The following is a 24,254-nucleotide window of genomic DNA, read 5'->3' as shown; positions in this document are numbered from 1 at the left end:
CTGCGTAGCTCGTAGCCCCTGGGTCCAAGAGAGATTGCCAGTTGCCATCATCATTCCCTGACGAAGCCCGGCCCGACCAACACGAATCCCTCGCAAGAGAGAGGAAAATTGTGATACGATGAACCGTCAATCATCACCCTTGCCATGCCGCTGCTCCTTGCGGGAGTTGATGCCGGTCGATTGGTCGTGTTGCGACTCCTGCCTGCTGCTGCTGCTACTGCTGCGATGCGCGACGACGGATGTCGGCCTGACCAAGCAACGTAACGAACGCACGCAGCCCATCATCGATAATTATCACCCATCACCCGAATCAAGTATTGGTTGTGCCAGATCCTACGTTTATCCACCGCTCACGCGTCAAATTTAAGTTCAAGGATAAAACCATGTATGCAACAACTTATCAGTGACCTTCCTTCCTTCGCGCTCCCGATCCATACAAAATCGGCGTATATATGCTCGAACACGGGTGTGCATGACCTCCGCGGCTTGTGCGGCTCGAGAATCTCGTTCATCATGATCAAAGACAAGGGCACACTTGCACCGCCTTTGATTCGCCAAACCGTACGCCAACCTTGGCAGCCACAAAAGGGCCGGCAAATAGCAATCAAAAATAAGAGTCCTCTGACAGAAGAAAAAACCTTGCAAAGGAAGAATCACGGCCCCAAGCCAACGTAACGATGGCTGCGACTGGCGATGCAAACCGACCACGACGCTTGGCTGGCTCAGGTCCGTCTCACACACGGTCTTGGTGCCACCACCTGCGCGCCCGCAACAGCCAGCAAAATTATACTCAAGACTCCAAAACTGCTGCCGGCTGGCGGGCTAATTTAATCGGACCAGTCCGTATCTCAAAACCCTCCCCGCGCTTCGTCTTGCATGTTCATCGACCCACACACAGCCTGGGCGACTAAGCGATACGATATCCGACTTGCCCGGCAGCGTGCTATGCACACTTGTCTCTGGGTCCTGATGCCTTGACGATTTAATAGGTATCATCATGCCGATGACAATTGGCGTTTCTCCCCCTAATGATTATTACCGCCGGCGTTAGACTTCCGCCCTTTGCTTCTAACCATGACCCACCTTGTCTAATTTGAAAAAGAGAAGAGGTCTCGAGTGAGCAGCCAAGTTGCAACATCATCTCATTCTGGAATTCGTCTCCTAAAGCCGAGGACGTGGCACTCGTCCGTAGCAGGAGATCAGCTCTTGCCTATTCGTAACTGCCGCGAGCCGTGGCTCAGTCGCGGTCGCCTCGATTCACTTTATCAGATGGTGCACTGGCTGGTACTGGTGTGCTTCAAGCAAGCGAACGCTATCTTTGTCTTGTCACGCATGGTGCAGATGGCACAGCACAGCACCGCGAATATTGCAATTCTACTTTCCTCCAAACCGTTCGCTGGCTGTACCACACGCCAGGGCTTGGATGCTAATCATTGCCTTTCTCAATCAAGCGAGGAATCTGGATCCATCTCCCGGGACCACACCTCGTTCTCATCTGCCTTACCAAGCATGCTGCTCTAGAGGAATACACAAAGCCTATTAAGCGGTGACGAGTCAAATATCATTTGATCGTTGTCCGTATTCCAGCCCGAGGGCGTCTCATCATGTCTTAGTACACATACCAGCTGGCTCGAGCAGCATTGAACGGCTGCTTGCGAGATCGCATTGACTTGCCGGAGTGCATCCTTGATACCAAGCAAGCAAGAGCATCGTACACACGCGCGGCATGTTCAAAACTTTAGGCGCCTTGCGTGACTCCCCTCTGGATCTTCAATATCAGGATCAGCAGGCTCTAACATTCAGAAAGCCGTTGGAACTTGTTTGCATGTCACAACTGGTGGTCGCATCAGCCTTGACGGGCGGATGGACTAAACAAGGTATGTCCCTGATCAAATTGTTGGATTGTCGCCACCTCCCGACGTGAATCGCATGTTTGGTTCATGAATGGCGCACCGGAAATCGTTGCAGCAGGTATCTGCGTAGTAACCATCAGCAGTACAGGTACTGTTGTTGTGAACATGCCTGTCTGTACCCACATCGGCGGAATGTCCGAGACAGCAGCTGACACGACTGTCCTTGTATGTGAACAAGCCACGGAGCCCAGGAGCGGGACCACATCATCAAAAGATAATAACATCTACCCATGCCGCCCGTTTCGCGTTCCATGCTTGATATCGAGTAACGAGGCGAGGCAGCTTCATATCGCGATTCATGAGCAACGAACATGAGCGAGCCCCGAGACCGTATATCCGAAGGGCTAGTGAAAAGCACAGGTGCTTCTCAGCCTGGGCGGGCAGCTGTGTGGAAACATGTGTGGGGTCAGGAGGAGCTATTCCAAATGGGTAACTTTGATTGATCTGGATAGACGCCCTCGCGAAACGCGTTCGCATCATCTCGGCGAGTCGTTTGATGACCTTTCGGTGTATCGTACATGCTTTTCCTGAATGTGGTTTGGACGTTGACGAGAGGCGGTGCGCAAAAGGAAGCCTGTGCTTCCGACTATTCTTGTTGTATTATGCACGATTGGTGACTCCTGTTTCGTAACTGGGGTGGGAAAGTAAGATCAGATGCAGAGACAAGGAGGTCTCTTCATCATCAAATTCGTCATCAAAAGGTGAAGCGACAGCTGTGCATCAAAGTGCAAGCGTTACCGAGCAAAATGCGGATCAGGCGAATGGTCGAACAAATCAACTATCGATCTCATCCTTTTTGTTTGCAACCTCGTGATAGCAACTGTTTTTCTTTCCTTGCTGCTTCTGGCATAGCCGCCGTCGCCTGCGTTTGACCATGTCCAACAACTTCAGCTGTGACTCCATACGATTCAATCCAAGGGAACAGAGACACGCACGGGCAAGCGCAGCGGGACGGATTGACGGGGAGCGGTGGTGGAGCGCACCAGGCAAGGTCCCAAAAGGCAAAATAGTCACCACCTAAAATCCTGAAATCATGCTCTCCTTGTTTCCCGAGGGCGGCCGCGAGTCGTCCATAACACAAAAACCAATCAACGCTTGTCGCTGCCCGTTGGTTTTGCTCTTCGCTAGTGCATTTGTGAGCAAGACGAAGTTCGTACTCTTGTCTGGGCTTCTGCTGTCCACCGCTTTGCTGTACTTTCTTTTGCGCATCACATCAGATCATGTGGGCTAGTAGCTAATCATCAGCGACACGCTTGTTCCATTCCTGCATCTCATTATTGCTCTCTCCACCTTGCCTATGTTGCCTTCCCCTTTCCGTGCCGCACATGTCCCTTTGAAGATGGGGCCTAGAGAAAAAAACTTTGGCATCGTTCGTATGCGAAGGTGTGGATTCGGCGATTTTCCTTTGATAGATGATCATCTTGCACCGCGTGTGGTGTCCACAAGGGTTGCAAAAAGGATTTTACGAAAACGACTTTCTTGGATTTCTTCGTTTAGCGTCAAGCGCCTCGTAAGCCAGCCAGCCTTCGAGCTGTGAGTTTCAAACAAGTCACCAGCTAGCTGTTCGGATTCGCATCAGGATGGAGTACGATCTTGAGCGCACAAGGACATGTTGCCATCGATAGACCAGATCCCAAACTACTGACTCTCCATCATGCGTAGACTTGGACGAGGGTCGGTCGACCGGCCGGCATTACCGTAGGATCAGCGAAGCCCAGCCACAAATTTTTCTTGTCCTTGTTGGTGATAGACCGACAGTGCGGGAAAGAGGTCCTGCTGTGAGTGGAGCAGGGAACTTTGTTTGCCGGGCGGGCGTCGTCGAGAAGGAAGGAAGCTTGCACTTCTTCGAATCTCAAACCACCGCGCATGTCTCATCGTCTGATTTCACGGTTGCAGCTCTAGGCGGCGGCCGCCGGCCGTGGGCAATAACGCAGCAGGGCAGAGACAAAAACTGACCCCTTGCTTGTAACCTTGCATTTGACACACATCTTCGCTCCGAGGCACCTTCTAGTTGACAAGAACTCGAACAAAGTCAAAACCATTGACACAACATCACCGCATCGTCGCGGAAGTCACAGAGGTATGCAAGCCAACCGTGTCAACCGGGGTCCGGTAGCAAGCATAGCCCGTCCACCCTTGTCAATACAAAAGAATCTCCGCGAAGATGCCAATCCTTCTGCCTACCTTCTCGCTCCCGTAACCCGGCTCGTTGGGTTGCCGGCCGCGCATCCCGATGTGTAATGCGATGCTTTGGGAAAATTATATCGAGAACCACAAATTAGGACAAGACCACGTATGTTCATCAACGTATCATGTCGCCGCCGGACTCAGACCTTGTTTGTGCCTTGTGTCGTGGCTTCTTCTTTCGCAGCTCGTCGTCGCAGCCTCGCTCCCGCTTTCCTCGGTCCACGAACCCTGCATGACCGCAGCCACTGCACCGGCGAACGGGTGGGAAGTGATTTTTTGGAAAATGCTTTCAGCCTTCAGCCTTCAACCTTCAAGGGCAAAGCCGCAAGGGAAAGGAAGAAATGAGGCGTTTGCGTTTGAGTCGTCTGAACCTCTCTACTGTCCTGCATGACCAACATCCTCAACTGTGCTAAACAAGAAAAGTCATAAATCCCAAAGACCCAGACTCTGGTAACGGGCCCTGATAATTGAGGGCTGAAGATGATTAGAATAAGAGAAAGCAAAAACGACCAAAAAGCCAATCAAGCGAGAAGGCGTTTTTTGCTCTTCTCTTTCGGCAACGAACCTTTGATGGTTCGATATGCGGCGTAGTGGAGATGCAGAACAGTAATAAGATGGACGATGGGCATGACGCATAGTGTTCCAAGATCGTGTAGATACACATGTTTCTCCATTCGACAACGGATGCAAGCAAAGACGTGGTCACCAGGAGATTAATCGATTTTTCGTTTGCGAATCACGATGCCGAGGGCTGATCAGATTCCTCAAGCATCATCCTTCGTCGCCTATCCATTCAGCAAGCAGGGGAGACGATGCGGTGCGGTTCGATAACAACCGTTCGTTTAGATCAACATGAAAAGTACCTGGCTGGTACAGTATGTAGGCGAAATGTGTGCATGAATGAAAGCGGTAGCCATGTCTCGTGACGTTTGTTCCAATCAATCTCGAAAGGAATCCTCGGCCATATCAGAAGAATCCTTTCGTCGTATCACAGAAACGGAAAGACGAAAACCACAAACCCGAAATACTTTGCCACGATCCATCCATCCCAAGCCGTGTTTGCGGCAACGACATCTCGTCTGATCTTCTTTCGATATTGTAGTCAGATGAGCCACCTGTTGGGCGAGCCAACCTCGCGCGGGTTCGACTAATATCCCACCAACATCTAATCTACCTACCCAGCTCGTGCCACACTACAGCTTGTCCGGTCCCCAAGTCACAGGTCACACATGGACAAAACCCAACGAGTCGCGAGAAAGAGTCAGCAAAGCAGAGCAAGGCTACGGTAGGGCGCAGCTCTGGAATCTCTCTTGTTCTCCCGTCTCCTGCTGCCAACTAATTCTGGCGGTGTGTAAGCGCATGGTAAGTCTCTTTTCTCTCTGTCTTTCATCTAAACCTCAACATGGGACAGCAAGCGTGGTTCGCCTTCAGGGCACCGCCGTCAGCCAGCTAGCCCAGGTCCGCCCAGCTGGACTTTTCTGCGTGGTCCCTCTTTGGCATGGTTAGGGGATAGGCAAACAGCGCAAGTCTCAAGTCATTCATGCATGCATGCAAGCGCATGTTCCATCTCACATTCCCGCAAGCGATCGATGCTTGCTCTCCGCTCTCGCATCCTTTTTCTCACCCTGACCATGCAGCAGTTGATGATGGCCAGCTGGATGCGCACTGCAAGACAAAGAGAGCGATTGATGCTCGTCGCACTCTCTGGGTAGCGTGCACGTCCACGTATGCATGCAAGTAGTCTGCTGCATACAACAAACGGGGTATGTTAGATGCGATGCGTAGGGATTAATGTCACCGCCAGAATATCTTTGATGCTGTTTGCTACATGTCATTTACATTTTCTTGACCCCCTTGTCGAATCAACCAAGTATGCAGCTTACCAAGTGTCACCGCCAGATAGATTTCTCTACATGACATGTCATTCCGTCACATAGAATGAGTGCGCATCTAGATCAGAGAGAGCCAAGAGGACATCTTGTTTGCTGTTGCTGCATTGACGTGAGAGACAAGGTGCCTTGCATTTTCCATTCCGCTCTTGCTGCTTGCATCCCGCTGCTGTTCTGTCGTCCTTCCATCAGTGTACGAGTGGGTGCTGATTCATGCTAACCAGCACCATGGTCCGTCGCTTACATAGTGTGAGAGCATGGTAACACGCAATCCATCACGTCGCACGAGCATAGTAGAGGTTTGTGTTGCGTGAATAGCAGCGGAGTAACCACATGGCCATACCACAAAGCGGAACTCGTGTTCAACCGCGACAAACAAGACTTTTATGCCCGTTCGCCGTGTCCCTCTCACGAGAAAGAAGCCGACGGAAAGAAGGCGACAGTAAAAAGAGAAGGTAGAAAGATATTGATACACTGATTTTTCCTTATCATTACACAAATCACCAAACCCTGTTTTCGCCCTTGATGGCAGATTTGGCACCCTTGGAAGTAACCTTCTTGTGATCGACACGACCCTGCCCAGGAGTCTTGAAGAACAAACTGGGACCCTGGCCCTCTTGCAACATGTGGCTCAAGTAACCTCTATGCGCAGGATCTCTGTAGTATTCGATGTCCTTTCTGCTGGCAGGGTCGGGAAGTCTGTACTTGAACTCGGGACGGGGTGTGGTAGGTTCAGCGCTCTGGATGCTGTAAATGGGGTCGGTTTCGCCTCTTCGCACGCGCGAGATGGAGGGCTTGGTGTAGTAGCGAGTGGTGACCTTTCCGCCGGCGGCTTCGATGGCGGCGATTGCGGAGGCAGAGGCGCGGCTGACGACGATGTCGACGGGGGTGGTGAGCTTTTCGGAGCTACGGGCGAGGAGCTTGATACCGTCCTTGATGCCGTGGATGCAGCGGGACTTTGCGAGCTCTCTGAGGGTGATGGGTTGGTTAGGGTCCAGACGGCCTGCGTCGATCCATGCTTGGAGGCGGTTGATGTTGAGCGGAGTCATTTCGATCGAGTGTCTGGAAGTCTGGTATAAGCCTTCTGTTCAATGTGCTGCGAATAGCAGGACGAGGGCTCACTGGTTCTCGAAACCTCTGACACCGTGGACAACCTCCTCAGGTGTTTGACCACCATTGAAGTTGCGCGGGACCTTTCCATGTGCCTTTTGACCCTTGTGACCACGTCCTGATGTCTTTCCCTTGCCCGATGAGGGGCCTCTTCCTCTTCTAATCTTCTTGTTGTAGGCGCCAGAGTTGTCCGAAAGCGATGAGAGAATCGAGGCGTTTCTTTGCTGTTGGGGTTGTTGTGCGCTTTTGAGGAATGGTTGCAGCAGCGAGGCTACGCTCGAGTGTGGTGCTGTGGGCCGGCATAGCGATGCCCGTGAGAGGAGATTGAGTCGTGGCGGCATGGTTGATGTGTGTATTGTGTTGTGTCGAATAATCTTCTTTCCGACGGTCTCGACGCCGCCAACTTCGCGACGCCTGTCGGACGTGTGGCTCCGACCAATCACGTGCGTTTCCTTCCAGCAGACATTCGAACCATCAATGTCACCAACAATTGGTTTTTCATTTTCCAGAGGCTCTGAGATTGAACTGAGTAGGAAATCTTGGAGAGAGTGATACGACAAGCGGAAGAAGACGATTAATGCAAACTTTTCAGAAGAAACGAACACATCGATTACTCGGTCTACGCTGTGCATACCATCCTGGAGCCAGCCAGCCGTTACCAAACCCATTTCCCTAGCCATTCCCTATCCCTGATATATACAAGATCCTATCCATTAACTTTACTCAAGAACCAAACATCCTCCAGTGATCAAAACGAGACATAATACCACTGCTGTCAGGATTCCAGCTCCGGCCTTGTCTCCAGTAGTGATTTTGTCTGTGTTCACCGCAGGCATGCCATTGCTGCCCGTCGTCCCACTAGTGCCTGTACCTGCACTGGGATCACCTTTACTCGTTCCTCCGGTCGTTGCTCCCACGGGTGCTGCCAATTCGGTAGTGTCCAGCATCATAGCCTGAATGATTGCGAGTGCCGACATCTGTTCACCGACTCCCGATGTTCCATCCCATACCGTCGAGTTCCATTCACGACCGCAGTGTCTTCCAAGTTCACCTCCAGAGCATTGTCCTGCTGCACCAGCTGCCGACTTGCGCAAGTATTCGAAAATACGGTCATAAACCTCGGGGACCAGTTGTGCTGTCAGTACGAGCCATCGTGTAAGGAATGCCTTGAACGCCGGTTGGTCGTTGTTGCAGTTTCCTAGGGGTTCGCAGGTAACCTCAACCATGACACCTCCCATCTTGTCAGGGAAGAATCTCTCCAATGTAGAGTTAAGAAGACCATCAATGCGATCCATGTACTTTGCATCACCAGTCTGTATTACTAGTTAGTATTTGTCGCTCTCAGGTCACGCAGAAAAACCTACGTAGTTGTAGAGGTATGCATTCCCAGCAAGGAAGACACCGTAGTTGTAGGTCCACTGCAGCTGACTGGCATCCGAGCAATTCTTCTGCGTACTGGATCCATCGTTGACCTGCCAGTTGTCTGTCTCAAGCAGGGGTGTTCCCGCATACCACTCCCATGTCTTTTCTGCCCAGTCGACGTATGTTTGGTTTTGTGTGTAACGTGCGAGACGTGCGGCCAGCTGGAAGAAGCCTCCGTTCGAGACGGCATTTTTGTAATCATATCCAGCGTTGAAGGTGAAAATCTGCCAGCGCAATCCTCCCCCACAGGTTGCATCGTCCCATCTTGATGCCTGTTCGTTGAATACAGCCTGTGCGAGTGACAGCCACGACGGTTGGCCGTCTCCGGGATCTTCGAATTTCAGTTCGGCTGCCGTCATGGCACTGAAAGCCCAAAAGACTTGGTCATCATTACCCTGTTCACAATCGTGTTAGCCAGACGCTTGCAAAGTGCTGTGCCGAAAGATGCATACCAATGATTTGGACTGGTTTCTCGGCATGTAATCCTTGTCGTCTCCAACTTGATGCAACAGAGCCTGTTTGACTTCGTCATTGTACGTCGTGTCACGAGTGTAGTACCAGTATTCGACCATCTCGCCAAACATGGCGCCGGCCTCCCACCAGTAGTATGGCGAAGGCAAGTTTCCGGGAACATCTCCAGTCCGGTTTCCGGTATAGTACGACATCAAGTCATATGCGACGACACTAGCCGTTGACCTGATCGAGTCTGCATCCGAGACTGTAAGCTGCAATGCTGACCCGAACTGTGCTGTTGCAACGAGTGTGCTGACGAGCCATGACGAATGGAAAGGTTTCATGTTGGAGAATTCGCGATCATGCAAGAGTTTGAGAAGGCGATTGTACACAGCGGAAACCCAGATTTAGGTAGACAACGGAAGAGTACCAGCCTCGCAATAAGATGAGAGATAGACGAGTAGTGGTGGCGTCGAAGAGAGAGACCAGTCAGGCCAGCCTTCGAGTTTGTCGGAGTGTACGGATACGCGACAGAGGGCAGCGAGATCAAGGTGTGATGACGAAGTGTGTGTGCACCAAGGAGTTGAAACATCAACCTGGTGCTTCCTTTGCACAGCCCTTTGATGAATGTCCGACTATTGTTCATCATTAATCCGAGGCCCGCTTTTTCGTCTACCCTTGTTGAGAAGCGCTGACGGGAATCACGTCGCCGTGTGTACCTTGACTCCAGACCAGTGAAACATTTCTATTGGCCGAGTTGCGATTCAATCGAGTGGGATGTGGATTTTCTGTTGATCTTGATTTGTCGACACACGCAAGCGACAGCGACCAACCCGTCTTGCCCGCCTTCGGCTCCGATTCATCCTCCTTCTTTTCGTCGGTCCGACCTTTAACTTTGTACCTTCCACCACTGCAAACCAAAGAATCAACAAGCCGAGAGTCGCTCTTGCAACGCGACGCTGGAGGACATGACAATCTGCAAAGGTCGTTGCTGGAAGAAAACAAACATGCACATGACAACTTCTTCTTAACAGTCAAGATGTTGATCGCACCGTTGCTTAGCACCTTAGCGAGCCTTAGCATGCTTGTATTTTCCTTGGTCCTGCTTTCTTCCATGCATCACGACCGAACCTTGAAAAAGAAGCCCTAGCTCGTCATGGCTAGGGACTACCGACGCGCCATTAAACACTTGCTGATTTGGTGGCTGGTGGCCGCACCAGGGCACACAACGATGGCCATCCGCCCGTGTCCACCATCTGGAAAGCAACTGGATGTCCTGCTCAAAACGTAGGGTGATATACTGACAAAAAGAGCTTTTCTAGCACATACGGCCACAGTCAGCTGAAAACTGGGCATCCCGTCCGCTCTGCCATACATAAGCAGTTGAACGGCAGATTAGTACTACGGTGGGTGACCACGTGGGAATCCCTGCTGCTGTATGTTTTGGATCTTCTTTTGCTTCGGCTGCATCGCTTTCGCTCCTGTATCTTCGATCTCTGATTTTGCTCTTTTAGCATTGTGCCCTGCTCATCGGATGACCGTAGCTACGTTCATAAGGAACATTTCATGATATTGTTGACATTGTAGCAGGAGACTGTATATACCAATCTACATGACCATCAATCCTTCGATACAAATGACATAGACCTTCGCTAAATGGAATCTTACCCCCCACAGGCTCTAACACCGAACTCCTACGATAAACCAATCAGCGCCGCAGAGAACCATGTTAAAAGAAATTCTGGCAGTTCAAGCGTATGAGGTGTGGAAAATAACACAAGAGTGACTAGATAACGTAAGCGTTATCCCTTGGTCTAGCCCATGGACTGATTCAAAACACCTGGTTGCTGTCGCCCCAGGCACTAGATTCAAAGCCAGGGAGGAAGTGACCGGGTCGAATGGCACTCAGCAGGTCATGGATCATGCCGTCGTTTTTAATGCCATCGATGCATTGCCAGCTGTCGCAGGACAAAGACGGATCAGGAGCGTTCGCGATGTCGCTGGAAGAGAACGGATCATTGTTCATTGGGTCTTGGCTGTGACGCTGTTGCTCGTCCTTCCAGAAGAACTGAGATTGTGGGCTGTCTTTGCCAGAGTCCTTGAAAGGTTTCCTGATCAAGTCGTGCAAAGTACGCGCTGCGTCGTAAACAGCAGACTGGCTTACGGGTTGACCGATTACCGTTGCGGTGAGGGTCTCGTAAAGAGGCATCAGTGTGCTGTAGAATTGTCCGGCGGCTATGTCTTTTTCGCGACAGATGTTGAGAATTTGAAGGCAAGAAAGTGTAAGGTCCAAATCAGCTTGCGGATCTGCCCCTTGTTCTCGTGAGTGTTGCTCGTAAAGTACCACCTCCGCTACATGGTGAAGGATGAGCACACAGCTAGAATATGATTGGAATCTGAACATATGTCAGCACTATTATTTGGAAAATCTTACTTTTGTGAACTCACATGCAGATCCAGCATCTCTGGATAACGCCACCCTCGACATAAAGGCGGCCGAACAGTTTAGCGGACTCTCTGGCAGCGGCCTTTGCCTGCGAAATCAATTCCTCAACTGCAGTCTCGCTGCCAGTGAGCAAATTGCTTCGTTCGTGCAGACTCTGGAGTACTCGACGTAAGAGCATGATCTGAGCTCCAGAGTAGAGGAAATTGACGTAGTAGATGGTTCTCCGTAGTTCGTCTGATATCTTGGGATTGTTGTCGAGTTCGGAGAGACGCATCTCACTCGGTAGATTTTGGTGCCAGTATTGCAAGTCCTTGGTGATTGTTCCGACCATCAGTGCGCTAAGGCCCTTGAAAGACAAGCTGAGTCGTAGCATATCGAACTTAATCACCGCGATTTTGATCATCTCGGTTGTCACCTTTTCCTCGAGATCAGACTCGCCTTCAATCTCAAGATTTTTCACATTCAGAAGCTCTTTCGAAATTTGTAATCCTGAGACATAGCCGAGAGTGGAGGATAGCCAGGTTTCGAGGAAAATCAAAACTCGCCATGTTTTTCGAAGCTCCGTCCATTCGCTCCGTTCCATATTGGGAGGGCAAGTTTGTGCGATTTGTGGTCGTGATAGAAGATTCAACCCCATTTCTGGAAGAGTGTTGTGAGTAAAATGATCGATACGGCCTCAAGAAGTACTTACCCACAAAAGTCATGGCGACTTTCTCTTTACTCATGATATTGAACAATCCAAGCATCGCACATACTTTAGCGGCCCTAGTGGCATCTACACTGACGACATCTTCAAGAAGATGCTTCGCTACGCTGTACATCTTTTGTGCTGTACCTTCAGGCTGAGACTCCCTGATGTATTGCGAGCCGAGTGCGCCCACAGCAGAGAGCTCGCAAGCAGCCACACGCTGTGCTTGCTTATCTCCTTGACCATACATGACGGAGAATTGCGATTCGATATGGTTGAGCGAGAAGACATGGAACAACTTGCCAGCTTCTTTGTGGAAGGAATTGATACATTCCTGTAGAGTGCCTCGGCTTGGTAACTGTCTTTCGAAGTCGGAGAACGGCTGGTAAGTTGCTTCGGTTGATGAAGGAGATTCGTTCTCGAAACCGTTTGAGGAGAGCTGAGAAAGCAAGGGGTTCAGTTTCCCATCCGAATTTGCACTCCGTGATCGAGAGGTTTGAGGTGTCAGAATTGTATCGGTGGTCATGGAAGGAGGAGATGGATTGTTGGAAGAAACAGATGAGTCGGAATCTCGGTGACGCAACTCATGAGGCTGAGATTGGGACAGGGTCAGTGTAGACAGAAGGTCTTTGGCGCCATCGCAAGTCCGGAGATCCTGGAGCATGTTCTGGGCTTGAGCCGGGGAGGCGGAACGCAGTGCCTCGATGAATTTGTGCATGCGATCGGACTCCGTAACCAGAGTGGCATTCTTTCTTTTCAGAGCAGTAAACCGAGTCTCTCCAGGATTTACGGTATACTCGCAGACGTCGTGACCCTTGTCTTGACAACGTCGACATCTTGGGCGGGTGCCATCGCACTGCCAGAAACTCAGCACCAGGTCGCGACCGGATGAAAAACATCAGAAAGGGACGATACCTTTAATTTCTTGATGCGACACTCATGGCACGCAGCGTTGATGGTGCCACGCCTCGATCTCGTAGACTTGAGTGGATAAGTGTTTTGCAGAGGTTGCAGGACGGCAGCGTCAGCAGACCTGACAGGCTGAGGCGCAAGCGGACGCGCGACTCCCAGTACAGGCGGCGACATCACTTCCAGCGTGAATGTTGGAGCAAGCGAGTAAGCATGAAGAGATCAGAAGTGGACTATGGCGCTCAATCAAAAAGGGCCAGAAACAAAGACGCGGAGACCCCTCCGTGCCCCGACGGATAGATTTGTAAATCGAGGGTCTTGGTCTCGACGCCACCAGGGTTCGGCACTGCCCAGGCTCAAGTACTTCTCGTGCCGAGAATCAACAAAGGGATGCTGAGACGATTCGTAAACAGGAAGGAGCTAGATGCTGAGCTCCCCTCTGCCCCGCAATTTCTGTAGAGCAATAGAGCAAATTTTGCTAAGTGGCAACAAGGGCCAAGCAACATGAGAGCGACTCGGAAAGTCACACGGTCGCGGACTCGCGGTGACCTGTTGCGGCTTTGCGCCCGCTTCGAGAGTGCGGTCAGGGTCACGGTGAGGCTATGACTCTATGATTTGTGTGGGGAAGTCGAGCTCCAAGCACCTTGATATTTGCCCGCCTCGTCTGCCATTTCCTGCAAACAGTCGCACTTGATCATCCTTCCTCGACTTTCCAATTGTTATAGCTCGAGACAATGGCATCACGGACGGACAGGTACCAGAAGCTATCGCCACAGGAGCGCCGGGCTGGCGAATCGGTATGCGCACCACCGCCACGCCACCTTGATGCCGTATAGCTCTAACGTTCTATCGAAACAGGCTCTTAGTGATTTCGCCGATTATGTGCAGAAGCAGCAAGCTCGTCGCCGTCACCCGCAGGACCAGGACTCTGCATATGGCACTCAGTCTGTCGTTACCACCGAAGAACACGCCGAACTGGACATCCTCGATTCGCTCAACCTCAGTGACGAGCCTACCAATGTACGACTAAAACACCTCTTTCTCGACAAGTCAGATGATTCGGATGAGAGTATAAGCCTCCTCACCGGTGTTGTGAATGGTCGCTTAGAGGAGGGTCATGGTGAAGCCATGTTCGACCTTGGTCTGGAGGACAATGGCGACTCGATGGCTTTTGACAAAAGTGATTGGGACTTTGCCCTCGCAAGGCTTCACTCTGTCACCGAGTCACTTGGCGCCGATTACCGTGTGCTCATGACCAAGAATGTAGGTGGTGACACCGAGGTCGATGTGAACCCCAAGGACAAGGCGTGCAGCGGCAAGCTTATCATCCGGCGGCGGCCGCACTCGGTCGACCATGTCATCGAGACTCGAATAGCTGTCGTTGGCAATGTCGATGCTGGCAAGAGCACTTTGCTCGGCGTTCTAGTCAAGGGCGGTCTCGATGATGGCCGTGGAAAGGCTCGTGTCAACCTGTTCCGCCACAAGCACGAGATTGAAAGTGGAAGGACGAGCTCGGTGGGTATGGAGATCATGGGCTTCGACAGCAAAGGCGAAGTCGTCATGGCCTCGACTGCCGGTCGCAAGCTTTCGTGGGAGGAGATCGGCAACAGATCGGTATGTGAAGAAGATCGTATCAGCTACCTCAGCCCCTCTATTGGAGCTGAGATAGATGGGAGATGCATGATTCTACCATTCAGGGTCATTCAGGGGCTAATGCGATCCACAGGCCAAAGTCATCAGCTTCACTGACTTAGCTGGACACGAACGATATCTGCGCACCACCGTCTTTGGCATGCTCAGCAGTGAACCGAATTACTGTCTACTGATGGTCGCTGCCAACAACGGCCTGATTGGCATGAGCAAAGAGCATCTTGGTATCGCCCTCGCGCTTAATGTGCCTGTCATGGTCTGCATAACCAAAATTGATATTTGCCCGCCGCATATCCTCCAGCAAACCATCACCCAATTGACCAAGATTTTGAAGTCGCCTGGTGCAAGAAAGATACCCATCTTCATCAAGAACAAGGAGGAATGCATAAACACCGCCACCCAGTTCATCAGTCAGCGCATCTGCCCTGTGTTCCAGGTCTCGAACGTGACAGGTGACTCGCTCGACCTGGTACGGACCTTCCTCAACATCATTCCACACCACGGCCATTACGACGCCGAGGCACCCTTCGAGTTCCACATCAACGACACTTTCTCAGTACCCTTCGTCGGTACAGTAGTATCTGGCGTCGTCAAATCCGGCGTGGTTCACGCTGGTGACACTATCCTTGTTGGTCCAGATGGCCTTGGAAATTTCACGACAACGACTATCAGGAGCATTGAGAGGAAGCGAATAGGTGTGCCAGCTTGCAGCGCCGGCCAAAGCGCCAGTTTCGCATTGAAGAAGGTTCGCAGAAAGGACGTCCGCAAAGGAATGGTCTGTCTTCTTAAGAATGATGAGCAGCCACCCAAGGTTCATCGCGAGTTTATCGCCGAAGTGCTCATCCTCAGTCATGCGACGACCATCAAGACAAAGTACCAAGCCATGCTGCACGTCGGCCCTATATCTCAGACCTGCGCTATCATCGACATCGACAGAGCATACATCCGAACTGGCGACCGCGCGACTGTGGCCTTCCGCTTTGTACAACGGCCCGAGTTTTTAGCTGTGGGTGATCGGATACTCTTCAGAGAGGGTAGGACGAAAGGTCTTGGTATCGTGAAGGCTGTGGGCTACGACCCTAGCAAGCCCCTAAACCCTGACGCGGGCAAGCAGAAGGCGGTCGCCACTGAATCTGCAGACACCGATAGCGCCGTTCCTACCACTGCCACTGTGTAAAGGCAGAGTCTTTTCTGCAAATCAAGCTCAAACCACTGAGAGCTAGAGGACGAGTTCTCTCGCTGAAGTTGGACTCGCGCAATGGCAACACTGTGCGTCGCTATTGTATACGAATCGCTAGTTTGAAGTCTTGAGATCATTGTTACAAGGGGCTCAGGGGAGTCATCGATCGTTTGCAAGGCGCAAGGGGGTCACCATCTTTATTCTTGTTATTACTCCCATAGACGAAACTGTGGATATGAAATTACATGACTAAATGCCAGAAATCTTTTATTTTACAATTCTTCTCTTGACCGGAGTATCATGATTGTGAGTGGATTGTGAAGCAGGAGTGCACATGAAGGGAGGGTTGAGTGAAACCTCTTGCAATTTGTTGGACTCCCCTTATGTTGATGTGTTCAAATTTGTTTCTGCATTTCGACAGTTGTTCTCGAAGCTCGATGGAATGCAGGAGACGCGGCCGAATTGAAGTGTCTTCGTGACTTCTCTCTGGACGCGTCGCCGTCTCATGAAGGCTAGCTAAGTTCTGGCAGCTAAGTACGGTATTTCTGGAGCGTGGCGACTGGTTGGAGAAAGAGATGTCGATATTGATATCATGACCAATCTCGCGTTGTTCAAAACGTATAGTAATGGCGTATGAGAAAAATGATAAAACGGTAATCCACAAGGAGGAAGAGGAATCGGTTGATTGCTCCTCGCATCATCTAATAAAAAGAAATCAGTAAGTGCTACCAAGATATACTCACAGACATCCTTCAAGCAAGTGTCGATGACCCCGTACCACCCGAACCAAATATCAAAACGAAAAACGACAACTTACAAGGTAGACATGGACAAAAAGAAAAAGAAGTCAAGCACCATGAGCAGGAATCGAACCCGCGACCTCCTCGGATCTAGACTGACACGGCGTTGAGTAACAACGAATGACTGCGCACGTGTTAAGACCACGGGTGTGTTAAACCACTACACTACCACGGCTGTTTTTGACTTGTTAAAAGGATCCTAATAAAGGTGCCATATAAAGGTTGCATTAGAGAGGTTGGATGACGGCGTATAAGCGGGAAAGAAGCTTGCTTGAGTTAGTTTTGGTAGGCGGGTGACCCTAATGATGACTCGGCTTGCTAAGTCTGAGCGACGAGGTGTTATGATGAACGCGTTACCCTGGTGCGGCGAGCTAAACTATTTAGAACAAGGATTGGATAGACTGTGTCCTCGAAATGACTTCATGTCACTAGAGGACATTCAATAAATGAGCGTGCGAGAAGGTGGGAAAGAAAAGGCAGCCTGCGCCGAATGAAAGTTAAGTACACGTACAGAAAGTGATCCGCAGAAAGAAAGAGCGACTCAAAAATAAGGGAGTAATTAAGACAGAAGGGGAGACCGAGTACAGGGATGGGGTACGATTAGAGCAACTGAGAAAACATACAACGGCGAAAATTACGACAAGAAGAAATGCAAGCGGCAAAAAGGGAAGGTATGATCAGGCACAGCGTTGAAAATGACGAGGAATAGCAGATATAGGAAAAGTTGATGTGGTTTTTATTGACATCTCAGCTCAAAAAAAGGAGAAGCATTGTAGAAAGATGTCGAACTTCTAGTTCTTTTGAATAGTTGGTTAAGAACAAAGGACTAGAAGATCACACGGGTCATAAAAAGGCCAACGATGACAAGCTGTCTGTAGAACTGTACCTACAGCAACATGGGAGTATAGCAAAAAGCGAAATACGCAGAACCATACTTAACCATGAACTTAAGTAACACAGAGCAAAAGAGCAAAAGGTTTATGATACTCGGTATTGTTTTTGAAATAGAAATTCATCCACACCAAACCCAGCACCGAGTATCATAATCACCGTGGGCGGGAATCGAATCCGCGACCTCCTGGTTTATCGGGACCACATGTAAAGAGACCACGTGCCCAAACTTCACCAGGTGTGCTACCACTACACCACCACAGCTTTATTGTTGCAAGGGACCAGAAATATTTAGTATATAAGTGTTGAGAGCGTATGCTGGTCGGCGGCGAGGTCAGTGGCGGGAGGAGAGCTTGGATGAGGGAGTTTGGCAGGCAGTCAGGATCCCGGATACATGAAGCCAGATCGCCGAGTTTCAGCTTGCTCGCCATGCTGATTGGTGGTCACTGTTCCTTTGTCCATGTGAAATGCCTACGGAGCGACGGCCAAGAACAAAGACTGACCATTATGGGAGCCATCAGGCATATGATAGTAGATGGCGTGCTCGTGGTATGAATGTTCAGTCTTCTTTGGCTTGCTCTTCGAAGATATCTTGCGCCGCTGGTGGCATCGGTTGCTGCGCAGTACTGTTCAGGGCACGTTTCCTCTGACTTGACATAGCCTTCTTATGTCTTTTACTGTTGATGTGGACGGCCCAGTCACTCTCCGTGACGGATGTGGTGTTGCAAACTTCACAGTGCTTGCGGCTCCAGAGATCTGCGCGAGCGCTTGTGTCGGGTTTTGAGGCCGTCAGCATCTCGGCCGCAAGGGGCGACAAACTCGAAGGGTCTGGCAGCGTCTCTTCCTTGAGGAACGCATCCACCAGCTTGAGCCCGATCTCTGATACGTCTTGCTCCCAATTCGGCAGATCCGAGCCATCAAGCATGAAAAACGAGCCCTTGGCTCCAGCGGTATCGATGGCATTATTAAGCTTGATGCGAATCCATCGGATTTGACGTTTTGCGTACTGTCGGGTACCGGCTTTAGTTTTCTCGATAGCCAGTGCGAGTAGCTTGTTGAGTTGTGCTGGGCTCGAGTCGCCTTTTCGGAGAGCGGCTTGGTAGTCGAGGAACTCTTTGTAACCGATGGCGACCCAAATACCTCGAGTCGTGTCGATCGACTCACCATCAGCGATCCTACCATCGTAAAAGTCGGACAGCGTGTTGACCTCGTTTAAGAGGCCTTGTGTTACCATCTTGTCGACACGGGCATCAAGACGCTTAGAGAGCACGTCCGACTGCGCGCCGACCCATAGCACAAGTGTCCTCATGCGGAGGCGAGATGCTTCCTCTGCGCCCTCCGGAGTCGTGTCCTGGTCGGGAGCTTCACGACGTGTTCTCTGTTCCTCATAGATATCCGAGGCCTTGCGACCAGTTTGAAGCCAGATCTCAAGACTTCTTTGGATCTTCCTGCGGTCGTTAGGATGCCACCTGTCAGCCATGACTGAATCAACTTCTCTAAGTTTCTCGAGGAGCACTTCAGTAGGCTCTTCGAGAATGGCTGGCCTATCTGCGTTCTTCACCGGCTCTTCAGTCTGAGGTTTGTTGGCGAGTGCATCATGGAAGAGTAAAGATTGTGTGTAGTAATGTGTGCCACCGACCAGGATGGGGAGTCGACCTCGTGCTCGGATTTCGCTGATTTTGGCAAGCGCGTTCGAGACAAAATTGCCGACAGTCCAAGTCTCTTCGTTCAAGCCTATACAGCCAAGAAGATGGTGAGGAATTCCACTCCGTTCATCTTCAGGCATCTTGTTTGTGATGATTGGCAATCCTTCGTAGAGCTGCATAGCATCACCGTTGATGATTTCACCATTGTATTTACGAGCAATGTTTACCGCCAACTATTCCAAGAAATGAGCTATTCGCTCCTTCTCTTTTGGTTAATTTCTTGGTGCTACCAAAAAATGTCCAGACTCACCTCGGATTTTCCTGTGCCAGTAGCACCGACTACTGCGACAAGCGGCGTGCGCCCTGTCGTGTTAACCATGCTAGAAAATCGACAAACGGTTCTTCTCAACATCAAACCGATGTTGACATGTTGATTTGCGCTGTGAATCGAGGTCAGAGATTTGAACGCGCCATGAAACTGTAAAATCACGTGATCTTCAATGCCTGGCCCATTACTTTCTTCCATTCCTCTTTCTGTTAATGATTCATCATACATCTTTGATATTTCGATTCTCGCAAAAATGGCCCCTAACGAACCTCTCTCACCAAAGGTCGATGTCAACAACCTGACGTTCGCGTTCCCGGATGGAAGCACTGGTCTGCAAAAGGTCGCGTTGGAGCTGCCCGCGAACAGCAGGACCCTGTTGATCGGCGGTATGTGATATTGCCCATGACATGTGTTGTCGCGATGTCCTAATAGAGTCCGCAGCCAATGGAGCTGGAAAGACTACTCTGCTTAGACTTCTGTCTGGAAAGCGCATGGCACCAAAGGGAACTGTTAGCATTGCAGGAATCGATCCCTTTGCTGAAGGTCTCGAGGGTGTGACGTATTTGGGCATGGAATGGACTTTGAACTCTATCACCCGTACTGATATCGATGTACCGACACTCCTGGCATCAGTAGGTGGCGATGCCTACCCTGAGCGAAGGGACGAACTGGTCAAGATTCTGGACGTGGACTTGAAATGGCGCCTCCATGCAGTTTCCGACGGCGAGAGAAGACGTGTTCAGCTGTGTATGGGTCTGATCAGACCATGGACTGTCCTTTTGCTGGATGAAATTACCGTTGATCTGGATCTGCTCTCTCGCTACAACTTCTTGCAGTTCCTCAAGAGAGAGACCGAGGCTCGTCCTTGTACCATTGTTTACGCAACACATATTTTGGACAACCTGGCTGACTGGCCTACGCATTTGGTCCACATGTCTCTCGGAAAGGTCAGACAATGGGGACCCATGGAGTCTTTCGATGTTCAAGGTGTCCAAGGTGGCCGTACCGGTAACAGTCTTTTGGGAGAGCTTGTACTCGAGTGGCTGCGTGAGGACCTTGCAGAACGTGGCCCTCGTAACGGCCAAAAATCAGAAGGCGCGACATACGATTCACACGAAGGAAAAGGTGGATACGGTCAACTCAAGGCTCCTCCCCGCGATGCTTAGACCGTGTATACCGGTCATGTAAGACGAGCGGAAAATTGCGTACGTGAAGTAGGATATCCCATAATGATATAGGGAGCCAATTCAACATAGAGGCACAGAATACTAGATGTGGCATACACGTTGACGAACAATTTTGAAGAGTTGAAAGTACTTTTGATTATCACTGCGCTGTTGATGCAATGAATGTGAGAAGGTCCCGAAATCTAGTTGATAGTCCCTGATGCTCCATGTCTGTAATCCTGGTCGTCAAACGCCTCGCTCGACAACCTTTTAACCCAAACGCCAGTTTCGCTTGCTAAATCAAAGCTATGACCATAAACTCGTGCAGTTGGGTATAATGTGCAGAAGAATAAAAGAGAGAAGAAAATGAAACATGCGTCGTGCATGAAGAAGGAAGAATGGCGAATTGCTCATGAGAGGTGCAATTGGTCAACATCCTCGTTCAGTTCAGAACCGTCGTAATTGTCGATCTCGTTACGGTAGCCAGGGGGACTAGCCGGTACATCTTCGTAGAGAGGAGGCTGCTCGTCCTCCCAGGCAATGCCCATACCACTGCGCTCGGTGACATTGATGTTGAATTGCGTGCGCAGGACTCTGGCGGCGCCAGTAGGGGTTGCTTGGTTGGGCTTCTTGTTGGGGGCCCATTCTTCGGCAATGACCAGCTCCAAGACCATGACGTGGTTGATCTTGAGGCCGGAGGGACTGTCCACGTCGCACTGAGGCTTTAAGCCGCTGTCGATGGATGCGGTGAACTCGCCCTCAAGCTGACCGTCGGCGAAATCGGTCTTCCAGCCTGACTTGAGATCATCGCTGCCAATGTCTCTGGTGTGCTCGTGCTGAATGCCTCTGCCCTCGCCACCAACCTTGCCCATGTGCTTGGGGCATGCTGGCGAAATGAATTTTTCTTGTTCTTCGATGCGCCACGTCAACTTTCTCAAGCGCCATCTGATCTGGGTATCTTCTTTCTTGGTTGTAATGCCGGACATGCGGGCGTACACGGGGAAGTCGCCGATGGGGTGAATGACTGAGGGTAGAGTGACGTTGAGAGTCAAGTTGGTAGGAGGGAAAATTCTGACCGAGTTCTTGTCGTTTCCGGGACGAATGGCGCGGTTGATGACAACAGGGCGGATGTATTCTGCGATTTCACCATTGACTGTCTCGGCGCGGGCGAATAGCTTGTAGTCGATGCTGCCAATGTGACCGTGGGTGGTAGTGGGGAGGTGGCCGGGAATGAGGTAGCTGAAAGGGAAGTCGTGGTTGCCGGTTGCGATTTCGGCATTGTCGCCCAAGAATTTCCACTCCTTGAGGTCTGTCGATTTCGAGGAGCAGTCTTTGCAGTGGTCTCCTACAGGACGCTTGGTAGAGGTGATGGCTCTGAATGTGAGGGTGAAGGATTTGATGGCAGCTGTTGTTGTGCCGGTTACAATGAGTTGCATGCGACCAGAGAAGAGCGAGCCTGAAGAATGTTGGGGGCTATCCAAGAACAAGACCGGAGGAGACTCGACGACCATGTCGAGCTTGATGTGTCTCGCGGCTTGACGTCCCAAACTCGACTCTCGTCTGCCATCCTTGTCCTTCTTGTCGTGCGAGTGAGACTTGCCAAAGTGGGGGCGTCTGAGATGTTCCATGCTGTCGTGACGAGAGGGGTCTGATCGTACTGAAGAGGAGCTGCGCTTCTTTTCGGGGACGGGTCTAAGAAGAGGTGATGGAAAGTCGAATCCCAGGATACGACCGGGCATGATTATTGACCAGGTGACTGGCTAGCAATGTCCTTCTTTCGTAAAAACGAAATCCTATTCCGGGGTAGCTGATCGGCGTTCTGTAGATCCTGCAAGGAAGGAGCTCCGTTGTGAACAAAGAGTGAAGGACGGAAAGAAGTGATCGAGGGAAACAAAGAGCAGATTCTCCTTTGGTCGTCAGGACTCTCGACACTTATAAAAACCGTAAATAGTCGGGGTCGAAAACTCTGTTGGTCCTTGGAAGCACGTATGAATGACACATATTTTACCTTTGGCAATGCACTAGCCAACTTAGATCTTCAGCGCCCACCTGATCGAAAAAGCCAAGCATCTCAGGATATCGCTTCCCCTTTCTTAAATCGCACAATTGATCGGCTGACCTAGACTGCCTCGAGAGCACTGCACAACGGTCCCTATCGCCTACCAAAGAACGTCTCACACAGCAATTGTCCTCTTCAGTGAAACACTCTGGTCTAAAGCTGCTTCCAACGGCCTTCTATGGACTTTTCGAAGAATGTTTATACCCGGGCTGCCGTTAGAAAGTCGCCCCGAAAGGGCATCAGACCGATCTGGAGTGCTTCCGCTTCGGACGGGCTAAAGAATTAAGGTGTTTAGCTCAGGAGCAACCGTCAACTACACGTTTCGCACCTGGCCATGGGGATCATTGCCGCTTTCCAGGCAATGTATCATCCAAGACACTTTAACGAATCTTCTGCATCTCCGGCGACATCACCCAGATGACCTGTTACAGACGACCAGCTTATGCTTGTACAGTACGACACCATGATGGCTGCCAGCGGCCATTGACCATTATTACCGCATCCCCGCGATGAGGCGCTCTACCACCGGACGCGGAGCCGCGCGCTTGCATTGCATGTGCATGGTGACATGATTCAGAAATCAAGCCGAACTCGCTCTCCTAGGAAACGACTTCGGCACACCGTAGTGGTCAACCATCAATGTCGCAATATCATCATGTACACACGGCTTGATGAGTCGATTTAAGGCTTCAGTTGTGTGAGCTGACGTGGAAATACCATTGAATGACGCGACACCTGAGATGCATACAGTGGAACACGAAACACACAATCCTGCTGTCCATGGGGGCCTGACGCGAATTGCTTGCCGTACACGAGTCGAAGGACGGCTTGACTTTGCTACACCGGCCGCACGTTCCCCTTGGTGAAAAGAGAATTCCACGTGGAAACAGAATTTTCTTCCAACCAAGATGCAATTTTCAAGAGATCACCGATCTGACGAACTTCTTCAGGGTAAAGAAACCGTTTGCGCCCTAGGAAAGGAGCTTCTCTTCACCGCTCATTTCCACTTCTTTGGTATGCTTCGAAGCCGACTCGCATCTTTGAATTGCAGGGCGTGCCTGGAAACTCTGGCGTGATTTGCGCAAACATCTACACAATCTAGAAGCTGGAAGCTCAAAATCAGGAGAGAGCGGAGTCTCACTCCCGAAGGACCAAGCATCACAGAGTTTGAAGATCCGGTTCATGTCGCCATGGACACTATTACATAAAAATTAGCCAAAAGGTCTGCAAACAAGCAGGCCAAGCAACCACCAGGGTGGATTTTGGGGACAACCGAACACTGCTCTGGAGTCAACGGAAAAGAAAAGCACGCCATGAGGAAGCAGTTGGGGCAACACGACAAAGAAAAATGTCGCCATGTCGCGATGCTTGTGGTGTTGCACTGCGCATAACCATACGAGAAGTAGTATCCGGATTAGGAACCTCAATGCGACGCTTGTGGGTCGAAAATGCTTGACTCGGGCCCCGGCGGCCTCCACGTTCTTCGCAATGCAAACGCCATTCGAGGAAGGTCACAA

At 50.8% G+C, this 24,254-nt stretch overlaps 8 protein-coding genes across 8 annotated transcripts; 3 read left to right on the top strand and 5 right to left on the bottom strand.

Moving 5' to 3' along the window:
• Nucleotides 1-1,910: 1,910 nt before the first annotated feature.
• Nucleotides 1,911-2,288, top strand: M438DRAFT_345097 (uncharacterized protein; the record flags this gene model as incomplete). Its single annotated transcript, XM_029905370.1, has 1 exon — nucleotides 1,911-2,288. A coding segment is annotated over exon 1 (154 nt), but the record flags the coding sequence as incomplete, so codon positions are not given.
• A 4,201-nt stretch (nucleotides 2,289-6,489) lies between these two features.
• Nucleotides 6,490-7,440, bottom strand: M438DRAFT_334718 (ribosomal protein L15; the record flags this gene model as incomplete). The annotated part of the gene is made up of 2 exons (XM_029903744.1): nucleotides 6,490-7,051; nucleotides 7,112-7,440. 2 exons carry the CDS (start codon nucleotides 7,438-7,440, stop codon nucleotides 6,490-6,492), a joined length of 891 nt encoding a protein of 296 aa, XP_029761054.1.
• A 378-nt stretch (nucleotides 7,441-7,818) lies between these two features.
• Nucleotides 7,819-9,318, bottom strand: M438DRAFT_334717 (family 76 glycoside hydrolase; the record flags this gene model as incomplete). The annotated part of the gene is made up of 3 exons (XM_029903743.1): nucleotides 7,819-8,412; nucleotides 8,464-8,916; nucleotides 8,974-9,318. The coding sequence occupies 3 exons, from the start codon at nucleotides 9,316-9,318 to the stop codon at nucleotides 7,819-7,821; spliced, it is 1,392 nt and encodes a 463-aa protein (XP_029761053.1).
• Nucleotides 9,319-10,526: 1,208 nt separating this feature from the next.
• Nucleotides 10,527-13,455, bottom strand: M438DRAFT_364874 (uncharacterized protein). Its single transcript, XM_029907754.1, has 4 exons — nucleotides 13,024-13,455; nucleotides 12,112-12,964; nucleotides 11,423-12,059; nucleotides 10,527-11,370 (listed from the first exon to the last, which is right to left on the bottom strand). Exons 1-4 carry the CDS (start codon nucleotides 13,192-13,194, stop codon nucleotides 10,806-10,808), a joined length of 2,226 nt encoding a protein of 741 aa, XP_029761052.1. The 5' UTR covers nucleotides 13,195-13,455; the 3' UTR covers nucleotides 10,527-10,805.
• An 81-nt stretch (nucleotides 13,456-13,536) lies between these two features.
• On the top strand, nucleotides 13,537-16,121 carry M438DRAFT_317793 (P-loop containing nucleoside triphosphate hydrolase protein). The gene is made up of 3 exons (XM_029902762.1): nucleotides 13,537-13,814; nucleotides 13,876-14,631; nucleotides 14,744-16,121. The coding sequence occupies exons 1-3, from the start codon at nucleotides 13,752-13,754 to the stop codon at nucleotides 15,842-15,844; spliced, it is 1,920 nt and encodes a 639-aa protein (XP_029761051.1). The 5' UTR covers nucleotides 13,537-13,751; the 3' UTR covers nucleotides 15,845-16,121.
• Nucleotides 16,122-18,097: 1,976 nt separating this feature from the next.
• On the bottom strand, nucleotides 18,098-19,575 carry M438DRAFT_396736 (tRNA isopentenyltransferas-like protein; the record flags this gene model as incomplete). Its single annotated transcript, XM_029909274.1, has 2 exons — nucleotides 19,495-19,575; nucleotides 18,098-19,417 (listed from the first exon to the last, which is right to left on the bottom strand). The coding sequence occupies exons 1-2, from the start codon at nucleotides 19,561-19,563 to the stop codon at nucleotides 18,098-18,100; spliced, it is 1,389 nt and encodes a 462-aa protein (XP_029761050.1). The 5' UTR covers nucleotides 19,564-19,575.
• A 190-nt stretch (nucleotides 19,576-19,765) lies between these two features.
• On the top strand, nucleotides 19,766-20,678 carry M438DRAFT_272639 (P-loop containing nucleoside triphosphate hydrolase protein; the record flags this gene model as incomplete). Its single annotated transcript, XM_029900577.1, has 2 exons — nucleotides 19,766-19,898; nucleotides 19,954-20,678. The coding sequence occupies 2 exons, from the start codon at nucleotides 19,766-19,768 to the stop codon at nucleotides 20,676-20,678; spliced, it is 858 nt and encodes a 285-aa protein (XP_029761049.1).
• A 131-nt stretch (nucleotides 20,679-20,809) lies between these two features.
• On the bottom strand, nucleotides 20,810-22,612 carry M438DRAFT_345090 (uncharacterized protein). Its single transcript, XM_029905369.1, has one exon. It carries the CDS (start codon nucleotides 22,415-22,417, stop codon nucleotides 21,089-21,091), a length of 1,329 nt encoding a protein of 442 aa, XP_029761048.1. The 5' UTR covers nucleotides 22,418-22,612; the 3' UTR covers nucleotides 20,810-21,088.
• Nucleotides 22,613-24,254: the final 1,642 nt, after the last annotated feature.

The sequence above is a fragment of the Aureobasidium pullulans genome (genome assembly GCF_000721785.1).
Source record: "Aureobasidium pullulans EXF-150 unplaced genomic scaffold scaffold_8, whole genome shotgun sequence".
NCBI lineage: Eukaryota > Fungi > Ascomycota > Dothideomycetes > Dothideales > Saccotheciaceae > Aureobasidium > Aureobasidium pullulans.
This window is presented reverse-complemented; position numbering and strand designations above follow the sequence as displayed.